The 20,028-nt window shown below is 39.1% G+C and overlaps 1 protein-coding gene and 1 pseudogene across 1 annotated transcript in view; one reads left to right on the plus strand and one right to left on the minus strand.

Moving 5' to 3' along the window:
* The window catches only part of MYO9A (myosin IXA), a 309,544-nt gene that overhangs the window by 128,434 nt on the left and 161,082 nt on the right, over positions 1-20,028 (plus strand). The window contains exons 12-13 of the mRNA XM_090270072.1: positions 5,392-5,513; positions 17,288-17,429. Coding sequence (XP_090126198.1) covers positions 5,392-5,513; positions 17,288-17,429 — 264 coding nt within the window. The remainder of the gene's footprint in view (positions 1-5,391; positions 5,514-17,287; positions 17,430-20,028) is intronic.
* Positions 1,494-4,313, minus strand: LOC150015725 (deubiquitinase OTUD6B pseudogene; annotated as a pseudogene).

The following is a 20,028-nucleotide window of genomic DNA, read 5'->3' on the forward strand; positions in this document are numbered from 1 at the left end:
TTTTTTGCCTCTCAGAGCCAGACGCCACCTGGCCCACTCCTGGTCTGCCGGCAGGCAGAACCTCGCTCTCCACCCCGACTCCTCTCACGGGAAATCTAGGGACACTAAAAAAATCTTTGCTTACTTCCAGCTGCAGCTCAGGGAGCCAAGCCAGCCAGAAATCCCATCTCACCCCTTTCTCCTCTGCTGTACACAGCGGACAGGTCACTCCCAGACGGTCTTCTCTGAGCCAGCAGCGCCGAGGCTCAACTCCTGCCAGTATCCAGATATTAACTGAGGTGCTTTGTCTACAATTAGCCTAAGCTATAAACAGGTCTCAGGAGCAAGCAAGCGCAGCCTCCCCTCACTCCTCTGCCATCTTCGATCTCCTTATCTATTAATTTTAAAGTAACAAATTACTTCAAAATGAAGCCAAGATGTTTAGAATTTTATAATTTCATTATTTTATGAATTTCAAACCCCCAAGAAAACTCAGGTTATGAATTACAAAACAGGCAGCCTTCAGATTATATTTTGTTTGACAGGCAGAATGGATTTTAATTTCTTGAAATAGAATACAGTACCTTCATGTAGTACTTACTTGCTCTAGTTGGCCAGCTTCCCACATCATCTGCTAGGCATGTGAGATTGGTAGCCCATTTTTAATATCATACACCCGACATTTAACTGTAAAAATTAGTTGCATTCAGAAGGCAGAATTCAAATATTATAAACTTTATTCTCAATGTTACTAGTTATTTCTAATTGGAGAAAAATAGGTCCATCCAAAAAGGTGTCATTTTCATTATACTTTCTGACATATCAAATTATCAGACACATTTATATATATATGAGTACTGTCTTCTTAGAAAAAATACTGTTAGGAATAACCTGAAAATCTGAGCTAGATAAATCATTCACACCAAAAAGTATTGTGTACTGATGTTTACTATGCAGCCTTGGCTCCCATAGAGTGACTTTCAACTTTATTCATACATATAAATACAAAAATTCTCAAATACTTAAGGAAAGATGACATTAAAAGGCTAACAAAATTACAAGTTAAAAAAGGTTTTCTTTTAATCCTAGAAAATGAAGCAAAAATAGAAAGATCTTAGAAGACATTGGAAAAGAGGAAGAATTTGAAGTAAATTTGACCTTGCCCCCCTTTACATTGCTACTCCTTCAACTTGTACAAGTTAAAGAATAAGAGAGGTCACAGACTGTATCTTAGTGGGAAAAGCTGCAAGGAGAGCAAAGCAGCTGAGCAGTGAAAGAGAAAACAGAACAAAGAATATGAAAATTTATAGTTACGAAAATAATCAAGAAATGATGGTATAAATTCGATTCCGAAGTTTAAGAAACAGCAAGTAGTTAACATTTGGTTTAGATGTCAGTTTGTTGGGTCTTTTAAGATTATACACAAATAAGATGCTAACCTGTAATTCTTTACAGGTTTAAATCTGAGAGGCAATACCTACTTACCTTTGAATTTGTCTCATTTCTTTCTTTTTTTAATCCTTATCTGAGGACCTGCTTATTGATTTTAGAGAAGCGGGGGTTGGGTTGGGGCAAACATCACTGTACTTTGCAAACTCTTCTGGAGTCTACATAGCTCCTGTATTGGGATTTGTTAAAAATGGCAGAAAGTCTTCCATATGGCTTTGCATATATTTAGCATTTTGACTACTTAAAGCAACTACATCAGAGGGTATTCCTGTTTTTTTCAGTTGATCTTCGATATCTCTATATATACAGTGACCATCAGGTGGAACTTGTTTAATTTCCATCTGTCTAGCTGCCAGTATTTGAGCAAGATTTTCACTTTCTCAGTATCAGCTTCAACTATCTTTTCTTTCTCCTCCTTTTCCAATGCAGCATTTTTGTTCCATTTCTTATGCTCTTGATAGCCGAGGTGGCTGATTCTCAAGAACCAAGTTTGAAATGTTAACACCATCAGAATCTCATTTACTATTTTTAGAAGTCAGTTTAAACTGCTCCAGCTCCTCTCTATGTTTCCGTTCCATTTCTGCTTCCAATCTAGCAACATCTTCAGTAAGTTGCTTCCTCCTCTTTTTGTCATTCTTGGAAACAGCATTCTCACTCCTTTTCTTGGCGATGTCTTCTTGCCAGCTGCTCTTCATCAACCCCTTCCACCAAGACTAGACGTTTACATAACTTATGAAGTGATCATCCTGATTAATCTAGTAGCCATTTATCACTATATGTTGTCATTACAATACTATTGACTTCATTCCCTATGCTGTATTTTATATCCCCATTGCTATTTTTATAACTGATAATTTACACATCCTAATCCCTTCCCATTTTTTATCCATTTCCCTCCCCACTCCACCCCCAACCCCAGTCTGGAAATCATCAAAATGTTTTCTGTATCTATGAGTTTGTTTCTGTTTTGTTTGTTCATTTATTTTTTAAGATTCCACATATAAGCAAAACCATATCATGTTTGTCTTTCTCTGTCTGATTTTAACTTAGCATAATACATTCTAGGTTATCTGTGTTGTTGCAAACGGCAAGATTTTATTCTTTTTTAAAGCTGAGTCATATTCCATCTTCTTTATTCATTGGTCTATCAATGGATACTTAGGTTGCTTCTATATCTTGACTATTGTAAATAATGTTACAATGAATATAGGGATGTCTTTTTGAGTTAGTGTTTTGGGTTTCTTAGGATAAATACCCAGAAGTGGAATTGCCAGGTCCTTCTTTGTTTCTTGTTATAGCCTTTGTTTAAAAGTTTGTTTTGTCTGATGTAAATATTGCTAACCCAGCTTTTTTGTTTGTTTTCCTATGCATGAAATATCTTTTTCCATCTCTTTACTTTCAGTCTTTGTGTGTCTTACAATCTGAAGTGGATCTCCTGTAGGCAGCATATGTATGGGTCTTGTGTTTTTATCTGTTTGGCCACCCTTTGTCTTTTGATTGGACTGTTTAATTCATTTTCATTTAATTATTGATAGGTATGCAGTTATTGCCATTTTATTATTCATATTCTTTATTTTTTGTAATACTTGTTTGGTGGTGATGAACTCTTTTAGCTTTTTCTTGTCTAGGAAGCTCTTTATTTGTCCTTTGATTCTAAATGATAGCCTTGCTGACTAGAGTAATGTTGGTTGTAGGTCCTTACTTTTCTTCACCTTGAATGTTTCATGCTAATCCTTTCTGGCTTACCATTTCTATTGAGAAATTAATTACCAGTCTTATGGGAGCTCCTTTGTAGATCACCAATTGCTTTTCTCTTGCTGCTTTTAAGATTTTGTCTTAAACCTTTGATATTTTAATCATGAGGTGGCTTGCTGTGGGCCTCTTTGGCTTCATCTTGGTTGGGACTGGGCTCATCCTGGACTTGTATGTCTATTTCCTTCAATCTAGGAAAGTTTTCCATTATTATTCAAATAGATTTCCTTTAAAAAAATTTTTTTTTATTGATTCTAGAGAGAGAGGAAGGGAAAGAAATAGGGAGAGAAGCACCAATATGTGAGAGAAACATTAATCGGTTGCCTCTTGCACCCCTACAACTGGGGACCTGGACTGCAACCTAGGCACATAGCCTGACTGGGAATTGAACTGGTGGCCTTTTGGTTCACAGGCCAGCGCTCAATCCATTGAGCCACCCCAGTCAGGGCTGGGGTTTGTGAACTTTGAAGAGATTTTAGGTAAGTCCACAGTGCTAGCAGAGGCAGGCTGTCAGAATGGAAAAGCACTAGAAAAGGCTTGGGTGGGCTTGTAAGTTGTGTGGGAAGGGTTCTCAGAGATCATCAGGAAGGGCGTTAGCCAAATTGTGGATACTCAGACTTGGAGCTGGCCTGAACGTGAAGGCAGGCTGGGTAGAGGGAGCACTCAACAGAGGAACAGTGGTGTCTACCAGCACTTCTGTCTGGTAGAAAGCTGCTCCTCCAGACCTTGCGTTGAAGCCAGACAATTCAGTTTCTCTCTAACACGTTTTGAGTCGCTTCTCCAGTGCTGGAGCTCAGAGCTTGTGAATCTGTCAGGGAGTAAATCTGTGTGCAAGCCCTTTAACAGGAATGCCTGTGACTTCAGAAGCCCTTCGTCTCACTCAGCCACAACCCCTCGTGGTTTTTTACAGTCAGGAGTTATAGGGACTTCTCTTCCTGAAACTCTGAGCTGGGAATCGTGGTGTGAGGCTGGGATGCCTTCTTCCTCAGAGGCATATCTGCAGCCAAGAGATTTCTGCTGATTTTTACCTGCCACATGTGAGTGTGGGACCAGCCTGGTGTGTGTTTCTGCCCTTCTTACTGGTCTTGACATGGCTTCATCTGTATACCTTTGGCTATACAACTTCCGTTCATCTAGTCAAAAGATGGTTCTCAATGAGAACCATCAGTCATTTTGTAGTTTAGTTGTAATTTTTATGTGGGAGAGGGAGAAGGTGAAAGCACTGCATATACCTACTCTGCCACCTTGACTGGAAGTCTTGTGAAAATTTTAATTAAAAGGAAAAAGTTAAGCATTTTCCTTTTCCAATTAGAATAATTATAATTTATATTAGGGTCATTTTTCTTTACAGAAATGTAATAATACAGAGAGAATGATAAAATGATAGTCATCGTTTCACAAAACCACCATGTTTCCAGAGAAGTGTGCAAGTGTTACAAGTGAATACTAAAACCATCATGTGAACATGTTTTCATGGTGCCAGGATATCCCTGCAATATAGAAACTCATCTTCTTAGATTCTCAGGGGCATCTTTCTGGAAAACAGTTAAAAAGTAAAAGCATCACAGTGATGAATAAAAGAATGTTTTTCAGTACAGAGAAGTAATAAAGAATAATGAGGGCTTTATAAGAGGGTTTTGAATGCATTGCGCAAGGTCTCAGCTTTGAGTTTTTAAATTGTGGAGTTAGAAACTTTGTTTTTTTGGAAAATATTCTAAGGATTTTATTTTGCTCAAAGTTAAGTATAATTGAATTCTATATGATTTATATCAAGGACCACTGGAGGTGATAGTTTTCCACTTTCCCCAGACATTGTTTTATTAAACCTATTATTGACAATGCAACAAATACTTGGTCTGTTTTGATGATTTAGAGTTGCATGGGAGAAATAAGGCTTCTTCATTTTATCTTTTTCTTTAATGCAGTCATCAGATAGGGTGGCTAAATTAACAAATTCAACCCTAAATTTTGATCTGAGTGGTATCCTAAATAGGATTCTAACCAAAAAATTTGGTTGCGTGTACTTTTTAAAGGAAATGGACACACACTGTATCAGGATTTTATACAAGTGAAATTACAGTCTTTGTGTATTTCAGTGATTTTAAAAAGTTCAGACTTTTTTAAAGCCTGTTAAAATCTTTTTCAGTGCTTATTATCATATACCTATTATTTTCTGCAAGATGAATAAATTGTTTATTTGTTATTTCCTAGGAAGAATATAGAACTGAAGGTATCAGCTGGCACAATATAGATTATATTGATAATACCTGTTGTATAAATCTTATTAGCAAGAAACCAACAGGACTGCTCCATCTTTTAGATGAAGAGAGCAAGTGAGTATGATTCTTTTCAATTTTGTCAGAGGCCATTTGGGCTTTTTATGTCTTAAGTCCTAAGCTTTCTTCTTACGTTATCAAATAAGGAGCCAGAGTTTTTCTTTTATGCATGTTATATGTGTGTGTTGTATTTGTGTTTCTAGGAAAATTGGATCGACTGCACTAACTCATTAAAATTTTTTTTCCCAGATCTCTTCTACAAAGTTAACCTTGATGTTAAATTTGTTGGCATTTATTTATTTTGTTTGTGTATTCTTCTCTTCTTGAATTGAGTTTATATTTGAGATGTGTTTGCTGTTTTCATGTTCACTGAAAACATATCATGATAGAGTAATGAGGCTGCCATAACTGTGCAGGTAGTAATGTTACCCAGCAAAGCAGGGCTCGTTCAAGTGGCAGTTGGTGTATGCCCCAACAATTAGCATGAGAAAAACAGGTCTTTATTTACAATATTCCAACCGCAGCGGGGAGGGCTAGGAGCACTTCAGCTCAGAGCCCTGTCCAACCCCCCCCCCTGCCCCCCCGCGGAGACCCAGCACTTCCCTTATCTGTCAGTTCTCTCCTTCAGGATCTGGGGTACATTGTTGTCAGCCTCCGTATAATAGTCCAGAAAAGCATGTGCCATGTTAAACTGGATCATGGCGAAGTCCAAGAAAGGCACAAGTCCTAAGAGAGTGTCTTTTCCATATGTCCCAAGTTCCAAGAGTCCAGATAGAGTCTGGGACTGCAAGGCAGACTCCGTGGTGGAGTAGAAGTCAGCTGGTACAGACATGATCAAAGAGCAGCATGCCTGCTTTCCTACTAGCTCAGGCCACATGGCCAAATCCTGACTACAAGCTGTATAGCTGCTTCTTCCTTCTCAGCACAGACCAGCTTCACTACACACTGCATAGCTCTTTGTTCTCTACAGGCAGCATGACTGAATCCCCTTCTGGCTCATGGCTCCTTCTCTTCTGTACTCGGCCCACATGGCCCTCTTCTACAAAGCTTCCTAGCTGCTGTATCATGGCTCTCTTCCTCCACAGCAGACCTCCTAGCCAGACTCTCGTCAACACCCTTTCAGACCTCCTGGCTTCTCTCCTTTTATCCTCATGGCTCTCCCTAATTTTAAATGCTGACCCAGAGCACCATATGTCATTGTTATGAGAAGTATCTTAAGACTATCATTCGCCCTTTTACCTTGGGGGAGCATAGCTTCCCTTCAGAAGAGGCCAGTATCTTAAACCTATCATCCACCCTTTTGCCCTGGGCTCCAGCTCAGCTATTCTCTTTACCAACTTGCTGTAGATATGCAGAGTACCTTAAAAGCTGTACTATCTTCTTTCACCATCCTCTCAACCATGAGCTGTGGGGACTTTGGGGAGCTCTCCTCTGCTCTGTTACGGTAAGTGGCAACATTTGCTAAATATTTACCCATCCCTTGTTAATTCTATTCAATAACCAAACTTATCTCTGAGCTTCAGAAATAAAGCTTCACATAACATCCACCAGAGTATTCTCAGTTCTCTATAAAGTATTACTTATAGTTATATTATCCTAAGGGAAAGGACATTTAAAATTGGAGAAACCGAAGTGAAGGAGAGTGTATGGATTTTCTGTGACTTTTTAGATATTCAATTAAATTACCCGATACCTAACTTAATATTATACCACTTTAAATTAGGACATAAAATATTGGGGATTTGCTATCATAGATAGCACTTTCATACATCATGTTTGTGTAGGACAGTCTAAAATTTATGACTGGGTTCTAGACTTCTGGTGAAGATGGAGGTGTTGGCAAACATGGCTTGCTTCCTCGCATAACCACATCAAAATTACAACTAAACTACAGGACAGCCATCACTCAGAACCATCAGATATCGAGTTTAATGGAAGTCTGAACACTATGGAATTAAAGAAACTACATCCAGACATGCAGAAGGGGTGGAGATGCGAAATGGGCTGGTCCCACATCCACATGTGGATAAAATAGTGGGAGGACTATCTTGGGAGCAAGGGGTCCCAACCCCACAACAGGCTCCCCAGCCCTGACTTCAGTGCCAAGAAGACAGTCCCCATAACTTCTGGTTGCAAAATCCAGTGGGGATTGAGTCAGTGGAAGAAACGTCTGGAGTTCCAAGCAGTTCCTCTTAAAGAACCCACACACAGACTTACCCATACCCACTCCCCCTGAGCTTCAGCACCACAGTAGCAGCTTGAAAGGCAACAGTGACATAGGGAGGAACTGAAGTGTCTGGCATCAAGGTGAGAGTTGGGGGACCGCATTCTACCAGACAGAAAAGAGGCCATTGTCTCTTTTCTGAATCCTCCCCCAGCAGAGCCACAGAGCTGGCAGGTGTGTGCCATATCTGACACTCCATCAATTTGGCTAACACTGTTTGCCCTGCCCTGGAGATTCCCTGAGGCTTCATACCACCCAACTTCTGGGCCCACACAAGCTGTTAACAGTGGCTTTTCCATATGAATGGCTGGTCTCAGCTCATGCTTCACAATTTCCTGAATCCTTTCAAACAAGCAGCAGTTGGCCTCAGTGAGCTCCCAGGGCCGTGCCCCCCCCCTCACTCTACTTCTTGCTAAGTGGCCCTAGGCCCAGCACTAGTAGGAGCCAGCCTAGGCTTACAACTTGGCTTTGCTTAGGAACCACCAAGCCCAGCACAAGTAGCAGCCATATGCAGATTGCTTTATCGCTCATGCAGGATTGCCCTAGGCAGAACACAGGTGGGGGCTCACCTTTGCCAATACCCCCTGGTAAACAGCAAAGTTTGTGTACTTAGTAGATAGCTGCAGACCACGTTGGAGCACCACCACCCTGCCCCTACACAGATGATCCTCCATGGAGGGCAGAGGTTGGTGGTCAGTGGTCCATTCCAGTTCTTTCAGCTGACTATCTTGGGTAAATCCCTCTCATTGACCAGACAACAGCAATCAATCCTCAATTACAAAAGGAGGTTGTACTCAGTCCAGGCAAAGGGCACATCTTGAGTATCAAGCTTGGGTGATAGGGGAGGCTGTGCCATTGGACCTTACAGGACACCTATTACATTAGGCCTGCTACCAAGACAGGGAATCGTAGAAGCTCTACCTCATACATAGAAACAGTCACAGGGGGCAGCCAAATTGAGGAGAAAAAGAAACATGGCCCAGATGAAAAGAACAGAACAAAACTCAGAAAAGGAATTAAACAAAATTGAGATGAAGAACCTATCAGAAGCAGAGTTCAAAACACTGGTTATAAGGATGCTCAAGGAACTTCGGACTCAACAGTGTAAAAAAGATTCAGCCATAAACAAAGGATTCACTAATTGAAATAAAGAACAATTTACAGGGAAACAAAAGTAGAGTGGATGAAACCAAGAACCAGATCAATTATTTGGAATATACAGAAGCAAAAAACAGGACTTCTGGCCAAGATGGAGGCCTAGACAGACACACTGGGTCTCCCTCCACAACTAAGAAGGAATACAACTATCTCAAAACTAGAGACAAGCAGAAATTCCAGAAAATCAAGCTACATGGAAGTCCAGCAAACAAAGATAGAAGAAATACTTATCCAGACAGGTGAGAGGGTGGAGCCAGGGTGAAAAGGGCACAATGTGGTGGCAGCAGCTGCAGGTCAGCAGAAAGCGCAGTCACACATTTTAAAAAGTGGGGAGGGACACCTGGGGAGTGTCCCCAGCTCCTGACCAGACTGTGCAGCTCACAGTCCCAGCAACACGGAAATCAAGCCTCATAGCTTCTGACTGTGCAAACCAGTGCAGGTCGGGGCGGAGGAAGAAACTGCCAGTCTCTCAGCAGAGTCTGCTTGTTTAAAGGGTCCCCACAGCCCTAGAACATCCACAGACCCACCCATTCTGGGAACGATAGCCAGGGCAACAGCTAGAGAGGCATGCCAGTCCTATATGGAAATGGGTGAAGTGCCTGGAAAAGGGGCAAGTGCTGAGCAAGTGAAATTGTTCCCTTTCTGACCCCTCCCCCACATATAGCACCACAGCATAGTGAAATGGGTCACCCTGTACTGATGAATACCTAAAGCTCCACCCCTTACAATGTAATAGGGGTGACAGCTCTACCTCAGACACAGAGGCAAACAAACACAGGAGCCTGTCAAGATGAGGATACACAGAAGTATGGCCGAAAAGGGGGAATGGATCAAGGTTCCAGTGGGAGAACTAAGCGACAAGGAGATAGACAACCTAACAGACACAGAATTTAAAACACTCGTGATAAAGATGCTCACAGGCTTGACAGATATGCTTGGGTACGGCAAACACATAAGGGAAGAAGTGAAGACTACGCTAAGTGAAACAAAGGAAAATCTACACAAAACCAATGGTGAAGGGAAGGAAACTGAGGTTCAAGTCAATGATTTGGAACATAAGGAAGAAAAATCACTCAACCAGTACAGAATGAGGGAAAAAATGAGGAGAGGCTTAGGAACCTCTGGACAACTTTAAACGTACCAACATCCAAACCATAGGGGTGCCAGAAGGAGAAGAGGAAGAGCGAGAAATGAAAAGCTTATGTGAAAAAATAATGAAGGAAAACTTCCCAAATTTGGTGAAGGAAATAGACATATATAAGTCCAGGAAGCACAGAGTCCCAAACAAGCTAGATCCAAAGAGGAACACACCAAGAAACATCATAATTAAAATGCCAAAGGTGAAAGATAAAGAGAGAATCTTAAAAGCAGCAAGAGAAAAGCAGAGAGTTACCTACAAAGGGCTGCCTATAGGACTATCAGCTAATTTCTCAAAAGAAACTTTGCAGGCAAGAAGAGACTGGCAAGAAGTATTCAATGTGATGAAAAGCAAAGACTACAACCAAGACTACTCTGTCCAGCAAAGCTGTCATTCAGAATGGAAGGGCAGATCAAGTGCTTCCCAGACAAGGTAAAGCTAAAAGAGTTCCTTATCACCAAGCCATTATTGTATGAAATGTTAAAGGGGCTTATTTAAGAAAAAGAAGTAAATCAAAACTATGAACAGTAAAATGACAACAAGTGAATAACTGTCATCAAATGAATCTAAAAAATAAAATAAAAAACCAAACTAAGCAAACAACTAGAACCAGAACAGAATCATAGATATGAAGATCATATGGAGGGTTGTCAGTGGGGAAGGGGGATAGGGAGTATGGGGGAAAAGGTGCAGGGATCAAGAAGCATAAATGGTAGACACAAAATGAACAGGGGGACATTAAGAATACTATAGGAAATGCAGAAGCCAAAGAACTTATATGTATAACCCATGGACATGAACTAAGGGAGGGGGTTGCTGGAGGGAAGTGAGGTACTGAGCATAGAGGGGCAAAGTGTAAAAAGTTGGGAAAACTGTAATAGCATAATCAGTAAAATATACTTTAAAAAAAAGATGCTAGTTAACATCTGTAAAATCTCTTCACAGCTTCACACATCAAAAACCATCACAAAATGTTGAGATAATTTAATTAATTTACGAATCAGCTGTTCTCTTTAGTGGGATTTAATCTATTAAATTAATAATTTTACATAATTCAAAGTGAAAGTACAATTTATTTACTTTTCTTTTGAGATAGAATTGCTATTTTTATAAATAGCGTGACACAGTTTATAAATTGAATGTAAAGACATGAGAAAACGTAAGTTTTAATCTTTATGATTTTAGCTATTGTAATGAACCAGATAGCTGCAAATAGTTTTTCATGTGCACAAAACTTTACACAGATGTGAAACAGAAAACTCTCAATTGATAAGAGATTGGCAGAGTAAATTGGATGGTTTACAAGGGTCCTCAGGCCTGACATATAGTATGGGAATTACAGAAAATGGAATTCAAATCATTATGGAGTAGGAGTTGAGAGCTTTGAAAGATATTTATATCAGTATTAGATAATGATAGTGATTAAAAGACTTATAATCTCAAAAAAAAAGGGCAGATCATTCATTAGTGACAGCGAGCTGTCAGCCTTGCCTGCTCATAAGAATTACCTGGGTCACCTATAAGTACAGTATTCCCTCACTTATCGCGGGTATTACATTCTAGACGGCCCCCCCACCCCCCGTGATAGGTGAAAATCCGCAAAGTAGGAACCTTACATTTATTTCAATATTTATATATATTTTAAGGCTTTATAAACCCTTCCCACACACTTATAAACCGTTCCCAGTCCATTATTAACCTTTCCCACTCCCTTATTAACCTTTTCCACACTTTTATAAACACTACTTATATTCTTAAACATATTCTAACTCTTAAACCTATGTAACTTTAACAACATACGTATACAGTACCGCAAAATTCCGCGATATAGCGAAAAGTCCACGATAAATAATTAAAATATTAAAAAAATCCCGCGATACAGTTAGGCCGCGATAAGTGAACCACGATACAGAGAGGGACTACTGTAATACTGATGTGGCATCACCTAGCTTCAATTCTATAGAACCACAGGAGGTGGGATCCAGGCATTGGTAATTTTGAAAGTTCCAGGGTTACTTTATACAATATATGCATAGAAATTCTAAGTCTCCCCTTGCAGATAGCTTTTGGGGGAATTCTAGATGAAGAGCTTTGGTATGGGCAATAATGTCTGATTTGTTTCTGTTCCAAGCTGTTTTGCTTCATAACGTAATATGTATCCACAAATGTTCCTTTAATACGGTACATGTGGAGAGCTTTCCATCTTTCCCTCTTTGGAATACAAACTGTTCTCATGTCTGTCCTTTTTTCTTTGAATATTTCTTTCCTTCATTTAACAGTAGGAGAAAAAGAAATGACATGCTTTTTGATTATCAGAGGATTAGAAAGTAAATACACCCTTACCTAGACAAAATGAGGTGAGCATCTTTACTGAAGAGAAGCGTTCTGTTGTGGAGTTGTGTTACTGGTACAGTAGTCCCTCTCTATATTGCGGTTCACTTATCGCAGCCTCATTGTATTGTGGGATTTTAAAAAACATTCAGCTGGAACACAATTGAGATCTTGATGTCATCTCCAGGCAGGGAAAGCCAGGAGAGTAAAGGTTACCGTGAAGATGATGTGCTTGTTTTCCCAGTTTTGCCCCCTGCCAGGCACTGGAGGCCTTCTCTCCTGGTGACCGTCTGCACCTGGCTGTTAATTGCTCGGCCATTGTGTTCAGCTATCTGTCTCAGTTTCCCTATTTCACTTGCCAAGGAATTTTCCTAGCTTCTTACTGTCCTATCTCAGTAGTAAGGCATAGGTTTGCAGCGGTTGGGGTGGTCTAGGCTTAGGAGCTTAGATTCCATCTGTGTGTGTCTTGGTGATCCTTAAATTTTCCTGAGTAGGGGAGGCATATGATTCGTCGTCGTCGGCAGCCGTCCGTCTCGAGAGACGATGGTGTAGCTTCCCAAGAGTCCATCTGCACCGCCGAGAATGGCTGTGCAGTCCGACTCGGGAGTGGCATGGTATCTGTCTCCTCCCGTGTTGAATCGACATCTTGCGATGACGCTGAAGCTACAGAGCCTGGGCAGGGTAATATGGAGGGTCTGCTGTTGCCCATGCAGCAGACCCCCCCTCTCTTCGCAGCTGAAGGGTCCAAGGGAAAGACGGAGTCAATACAGCTTGGCTTCAGGTGCGCCGCAGGAGTTGCCGGTGTTGACTACAACGTCAAACCGCCTTAGGGACTCCGGCTCCGGATTTTCTGTCAGGGTTTACTCCCTTAGCCTTTCCCCTGAAGAGGTATGCCGCAAGGCAGTGGAGGTTTTTTGGAGTCAGAGTTTTCCTTCTCTGATGTACCCTGACTGGAAGATCGAACCAGCGACACTTAGCTCGCAGGCCGACGCTCAATCCACTGAGCTAAACCAGCCAGGGCCAGCATAGGGAATATATATATAGTCAATAATATTGTAATAACTATGTGTGGTGCCAGGTGGGTACTGAAAATATCGGAGAGAACAGTTTTAAAGTACTTGATTATTTAACCACTATGCTGTAGACCTGAAATGAATACAAAATAATATGAAATTTAAATTATAACTAAAAGATAAAATTACAAAATGGGACAACTGTAACAGCATAATCAATAAAATATACTTAAAAATAGAAAGATAAAATTAAAAAACAAAAACATGTTTTTGACAGAAATGTTATAAACTCCAAGTTCCACAAGGCTCCTTAATAATGATGTTTAAAAAGAGAACTGTCAATCTATATTAAAGCGCTGTCAACCAACAAAAAATAAAGGAGAAGGGTCATACTCTAGCAATCAATCTTTCCAATCTTACTTCATCTTGGTTTCCAACCATCAGAAATCAACCACCAGATAAATTTCTTTGTCCTTATTATACGTCTACAGGGGTCTCCTACAGGTGATAAAAATATAGGTTGTCAGGCACCTCAGTGTGGTCTTCTGTGAATAGGCTGCCCTTTAAAAAAAAATTATTTATTTATTTTTAGGGAGAGGGGAAGGGACGGAGGCAGAGAGGGAGAGAAACATTGATGTGCAAGAGAAACGTTGCTCAGCTGCCTCTTGCACACCCCCAACTGGAGACCTGGTCCGCCACAGCCCAGGCATGTGCCCTGACTGGGAATCGAACTGGCAACCTTTTGGTTATCAGGCTGGCATTCAATCCACTGAGGAACATCAGCCAGGGACAGGCTGGCTTTTTATAGCATCAGCTCATTGGGGCTCCTGATACTGATGCTCTTCTCTTGGTCTGCCCAACTAAACAGCTCAACATCACCCTTGTCCAGGGAGAGACTCCTGTGTCATAGCTCTTTGGTGTCTCCTTTTCCTACTCCTCACACATGAGGAGGCTGTCGCTGGCATTGGGGAGCTAAAAATTTCTCATGGGAAAGTTGTTTTCTGACACCCTCAAAAACCAGCACCATGATAAGTCTTACATTGAAACAAATCAAGATAAATATTTGAGATCTAGGAAGTAGGAGAATGGCAGTGGACAACTGTCCCAATGGTAGAGGTATTGGGATCTAGGCATAACCAGCGTCTGTGGCAACAGTGGAGGCTTTCAACTATCGGTCTGAAACTGGACTGGGGAAGAATCTAAGAGCATTAACTACATCTGTAACATTTGATATCTGAAGTTGAGATTGAAGTAGAATATATGTTGACCTTTGGGAATGGAAGCTCTGTAGGAATCAGAACATAAACAGCAGCGATTATGAGAAAGGATTTGGAAATTTGGGAGGAAATTCTGGATCCTCTTATTAGGAGATTGAGTTTCACTTTCTGAGAGAAACAACTGACCAAAGGGATCAGAAACAGGATAGAAAGGGAAAAAGAAAGATCCTGTCTAAATTCTGATGAGAGCATTATCTTAGTAAACACCTAATAGGAATAGCCTCTTTTTAAGGTCAAATGCTACTGCAAGAGTGGCAGAATACAGAAGTTTAGTTGACAAAAAATAAGCAATGCCAAAGAGCAGTCATTAGGTACCAGCCAGAAAACGAAGACCGAGCCACATGAAAGCAACTAAGCTCTGACAGCTCAACCAGATCCCTTTTTGACCTCAAGAGGTGAATGGAGGAAATAGACAGTGGTTGTAAATATCTTAAGACTAGGGCTCTGTTTCAGTGAGACAGTTGATTTATCGAATCCCCATTATTAACTTGAGCACAGTACATACATTATAGTATTTAATCCCAATAACTCTATGGGCTAGGTATTAATATCATTTTCAAAGAAGAAACAGATTCAGAGAGGTCGCGTAAACTATTGAGTGTTATTCAACTAGTAAACAATAGAGCTAATATTTCAATCAAAGCCTATAAGACAGGAAACTGAATTCTAGAAGTAAAGAGAACACATAGAGCAGCTCTCTCAGATTACAAAGAAAGCAAGCCATGGGCAATCAACAGATATCTAGATAAAAGTCTCTCCCCCTCCCTTTTAAAAAAATCCTAAATCAGTGTGGCTCAGTTAGTTAGGCATTGTCCCACAAAGCGAAAGGTCACCACTTTGATTCTTGGTCAGGGCACATGCCTGGGTTGCAAGTTCAGTCCCCCGGTTAAGGTACAACCTACTGATGTTTCTTTCACACATAGATGTTTCTTTCTCTCCCCACTTCCCCTCTCTCTAAAATACATACATACATACATAAATACATAAATAAAATCCTAGAGTCCTTCTTAGAATTGGCAAGAAATATGATGCGGCCTCCATGGAAGGCTCATAAATAGTATACCTCAAGAGGCTGAAGGCATCTAAAGACAAGATTTTTGTTCCATTTCATGCTACACAACCATGGCCTGACTCCCTGATTTGATCAGCAGGAACCTGTAACACCAATGCTGAAACCAGACAAAAGTGAAGTAAGCAAGGTTCATTTTGTTCTCTCTCCATTTTTTTTTTTTTTCACTGTGTGGTTGCCTCTCACTCGCACCCCCAACTGGGGACCTGACGTGCAACCTAGTCATGTGCCCTGACTGGGAATCGAACCAGCGACACTTGGCTCGCAGGCCGATGCTCAATCCACTGACCCACAGCAGTCAGGGCGGAGGCATATGATTAAAGCACTATTATTGTAGGGAGATTTATTTTGAATCTTGATGTGGTGACTTGAAGTGAGATTAGAATCACTGGAACTATTATTCAGTCTGTTGCTCTAGTGTTTAACAGCCTAAAAGTGTTGCTCATTCTAGAGTGGCTTTAGAGTTCTGAAATGGAATGGAAGAGCTAGATGGTGATGTTTTGCAGAAGTGATAGTATTTGAATGCAAAAGCAGGCCAAGATGACTAAGAAAATGGCAATGCTGGTAAAATAAAGTAGATAACATTTGTGTCATCCGTATAGGATACCAGCTACGGTTAGATGTTTGGTTAGTGTTATTTAATTCTAATAGCACTGTGATACCTAATTGTACCCATTTTATGGACTAGAAAACCATTCTTAAAGAAGGTTACCTACCTAGCTTGCCCAAGGTTACAGACAGCTGAGAAGCTATATAACAACTATGACTGACACCAAAGGCCACTTTCCTTTCTGATTCCAATACATAATTAACCATTTTGTTGTAATTTTGGAATCATTTTTACACATTAGATTTCATATTCAGCATCTTGACTCATGTCACATTACTTCTCATTATTTCATTCAGCTGCTATTAAGTGAAATTATTCTCTGAAAGATACTTGCTCTCTCCTTTCTCAGTAATATTTTATTTTCAACTCCTACCCAGCCTTTAACATCTAGCTCATACTTTACTCCCATAACCCCTGTGAACCTTTCTGTTATTTCTAATGACTAGTGATGTTTTTGTCTTCTGAACTTTTATATTCCTGTATTTGCTGTTATGTAATTACTTTGTAATAACTATTATTTGATTACTGGATATGAAATGCTCATCAGTGAATACAACCCCATTGATATTTGAAATACTAGCTATAATATAATAAATATATAGTAGCTGATATAGGTAAGAAAATTTCTACTTAATTTATATATGAAGAAATAAAACAACAATGACTATGAATTTAAAGGACTTACTCAAATTGAGTCATCATTTCCTTTTTTGGAAGTTCTTGTCCTCAAACAATATGTCTTTAGGTGTTTATTATTCTATGGGTTTTAGAGTAGTACAGCATATGCAACTTAAGCTAAATTCCTACAGACCTGAATTAATTTCTCAGTTCTTCTTTCAAAGTATGAGTTTGGGCAAATGACAACTTTGACCCCTCATCTATAAAATAGGGACACTTAATTCTTGTTGCACTCACATTTTAGTTTGTTACGAGAATTATATAAGTGAAAACTCTGTAATTTGCTAACTGCAGCATCTTATTTTAGTGTTTTTGCCTGTGTTTTTTATTCAGCTTTCCACAGGCTACAAATCAAACACTGCTAGACAAATTTAAGCATCAACATGAAGATAATTCTTACATTGAATTTCCAGCTGTGATGGAGCCTGCTTTCACCATAAAGCATTATGCCGGGAAAGTAAAATATGGAGTAAAGGTCAGTAAATTCCATATTGCTTATGCTGTTTTGTTCTTAATTATACCACACTATCTGTCCTCTTTGTAGATGTGGAGGTTTTTCATCAGTAACAATTAGAGACATCATTAAAAGGAGCTACTACTAAAATTCATATTCCACCCTGTAATATATTATTATCTTAGGTGATGTTTCTGTTGATTTCTTCATACAGGTAAACCTGATGTCAGTCCATTATAGTTGCCTTTTTAGATGTAAAAGAATGATATCGCATCAGTATGTCTTAAACCCACTAGTTGATTTGTGTAGTTTGTTGAATTTTTGTCTTCTCTACATCCATGAGGCCTGATAGAGGCTTCATGTCTTCATGCACCATTAGGTATTTGTGAACATTGGCTCCTAATAAATATATTGAAACTTTTTAACTCCTATGGAAGGAAATTTCATAATTTTGCCCATTTCTTATTTGTAATCAGTGGGCTTTAACCTTTCAACCACTTGATGTTTAAGCCTGCCATTTAAGACACTTCCCCAGCCAAGGCAAATGCAATATGAAGTCTAGTGGAGCAATATGCTTTCTCCTAGGTCTTGAGGTGAGAGTCAGAATTAAGATCAGGAACTGTTTATTAAACACAGAGCGTGTGTCAGACCCTGTGCTTGGTGTTTGAAATGATCCAGTGATAAAATAGACAAATAGGTTCCTGGCTCTCCATATACATACGTTTATACATATATACATACCTACCTGTGTGTATATGTGTATAATACAGATAAATGGGACTATGTGCTACAAATAAATGAATGGGTTCTATGAGAGAAACTAGTGAAATATTGTAGATCCATGAGGACCTTTCCTAGAAACTCAAATTTTGAGAGATGACCTTAAGTAAATGATGAATATTGTAGGACATATTAACATATTTTAATATGTTAAAATAATTGAAAAGAGGCCAGTGTTACTAGATTATAGTGAGAATGGATCTAGTGGCATAAAATGAATTCAGAGAATAGGAAACAAGTTAATTCTTCAAGTTTCTAGATGAAGTTAAATGAGTTTGGCTTTTGTTGAAATTGTTATGGGGAGCCATGAAAATATTTTAAAACCGAGGATGTAACTGTTTTTAAAAGATTGCTTTGATTACTGTGAGGAGAAAGAAAAACAGAGGATGGGAATGGAAGCTGGGAAATCAAAATTAGGTAACTTTTTAAAACTGCTGAGGTGGAATGGTAAGGTAAATTGAACCACAAGCATGGTGGCAGTAGAGTTGGAGGAGGTCCAGATGATTATGAGATATATTTTAGAGGAATAATCAGTAGACCTTATTGATGGATTTTAAGTAAGAAAGTGACTTTTGGCTGTAGCTGATGGGTGAACTTGAGATGGCATTTTTTTTTTTTTCAGATGGAAAAGATAGGAAGGAACAGAGTTTAGAACAAACATTTAGAGATACAGAGAGTAGAATGGTGGTTACCAGGGGCTAGAGGGTGGGGGAATTGAGATTTTGGGCAAAGGATTCAAACTTGCAGTTAGAAGATGTGTATGTGCTGGACATGTAAAAAAGAGCATTATGATTATAGTTAACATTTCTAATATAGTTTTCAAAGTTCTTAGAGACTAGAGCTTAAGGTTCTCACCACAAAAAGGAAATGATAACTATATGATTTAATAAAGATGTTAATTAACACTACTACAGTAGTAATCATATAGCAACATTTAAATGTATCAAGTCAACATGTTCTACACCTCATACAATGTTATATGTCAGTAATACCTCGGTTTAAAAAAAGTTTAAAACGTGGTTTAAAACAAATAAAATAGCTTGAGCTATAAAACCATATAGTGAGCCATATAGTGTATAAATTTAAAGTGTATGGATTTCTTGCATGCCTCTTCTCTGCTCATTATCCACTGCTGAGAGGTAACCACTATTCTTTTTGTCCTTAGTTTTACTTGTTATTAAATTTTAGATAAATGGAAGAATACAGTATATACATTTGTGCTTGTGATTATCCATCCATATTATCACATAGGTTGAAAGTAAAAGGATGGGAAAAAGATACACTGTGCCAACTCTAACTTAAAGAGATGATGTATTTACATTATTAGACAAAGCAGACTATAAGGCAAGAAGTATTATTAGAGATAAAGTGGCACATTTCATAACAATAAAAGGGGCTAGTTCAATAGGAATACATAATCATAGAAGTTGTGTTACCTAATGACTTCATTTCAATATGTATAAACCAAAAGGAGAGCAAAAGCAGATCAAGACAAGTCCTTCATCACAGTTGCAGATTTTAAGACGTATCTCTTGGTATCTAACAAAATAAGCGGGCATGAAATCAAAAACAAAAATTTGAACAGCATTCTCAAAACAACTGACCTAATTAGCATATTGTAAGTAGACAGTCTTTGGGTGTTAAGAAATTAAGCAAAATTCTTCTATATAACCATGAGTCAAGCAAGAAATCACAATAAAATCATAATATTTTAAATTGAACATTAATGAAAATACAAATTATGAAAACTTATAGGATGTATTTAAAACAGTGATTTCTGATTTTAAACATATATTAGAAAGAGAGTATGATTGAAAATAATTATTTAAGCTTCCATCTC

This window comes from Furipterus horrens, unplaced genomic scaffold (genome assembly GCF_987537825.1).
Source record: "Furipterus horrens unplaced genomic scaffold, mFurHor1.1.pri manual_scaffold_3, whole genome shotgun sequence".
NCBI classification, from domain to species: Eukaryota; Metazoa; Chordata; class Mammalia; order Chiroptera; family Furipteridae; genus Furipterus; species Furipterus horrens.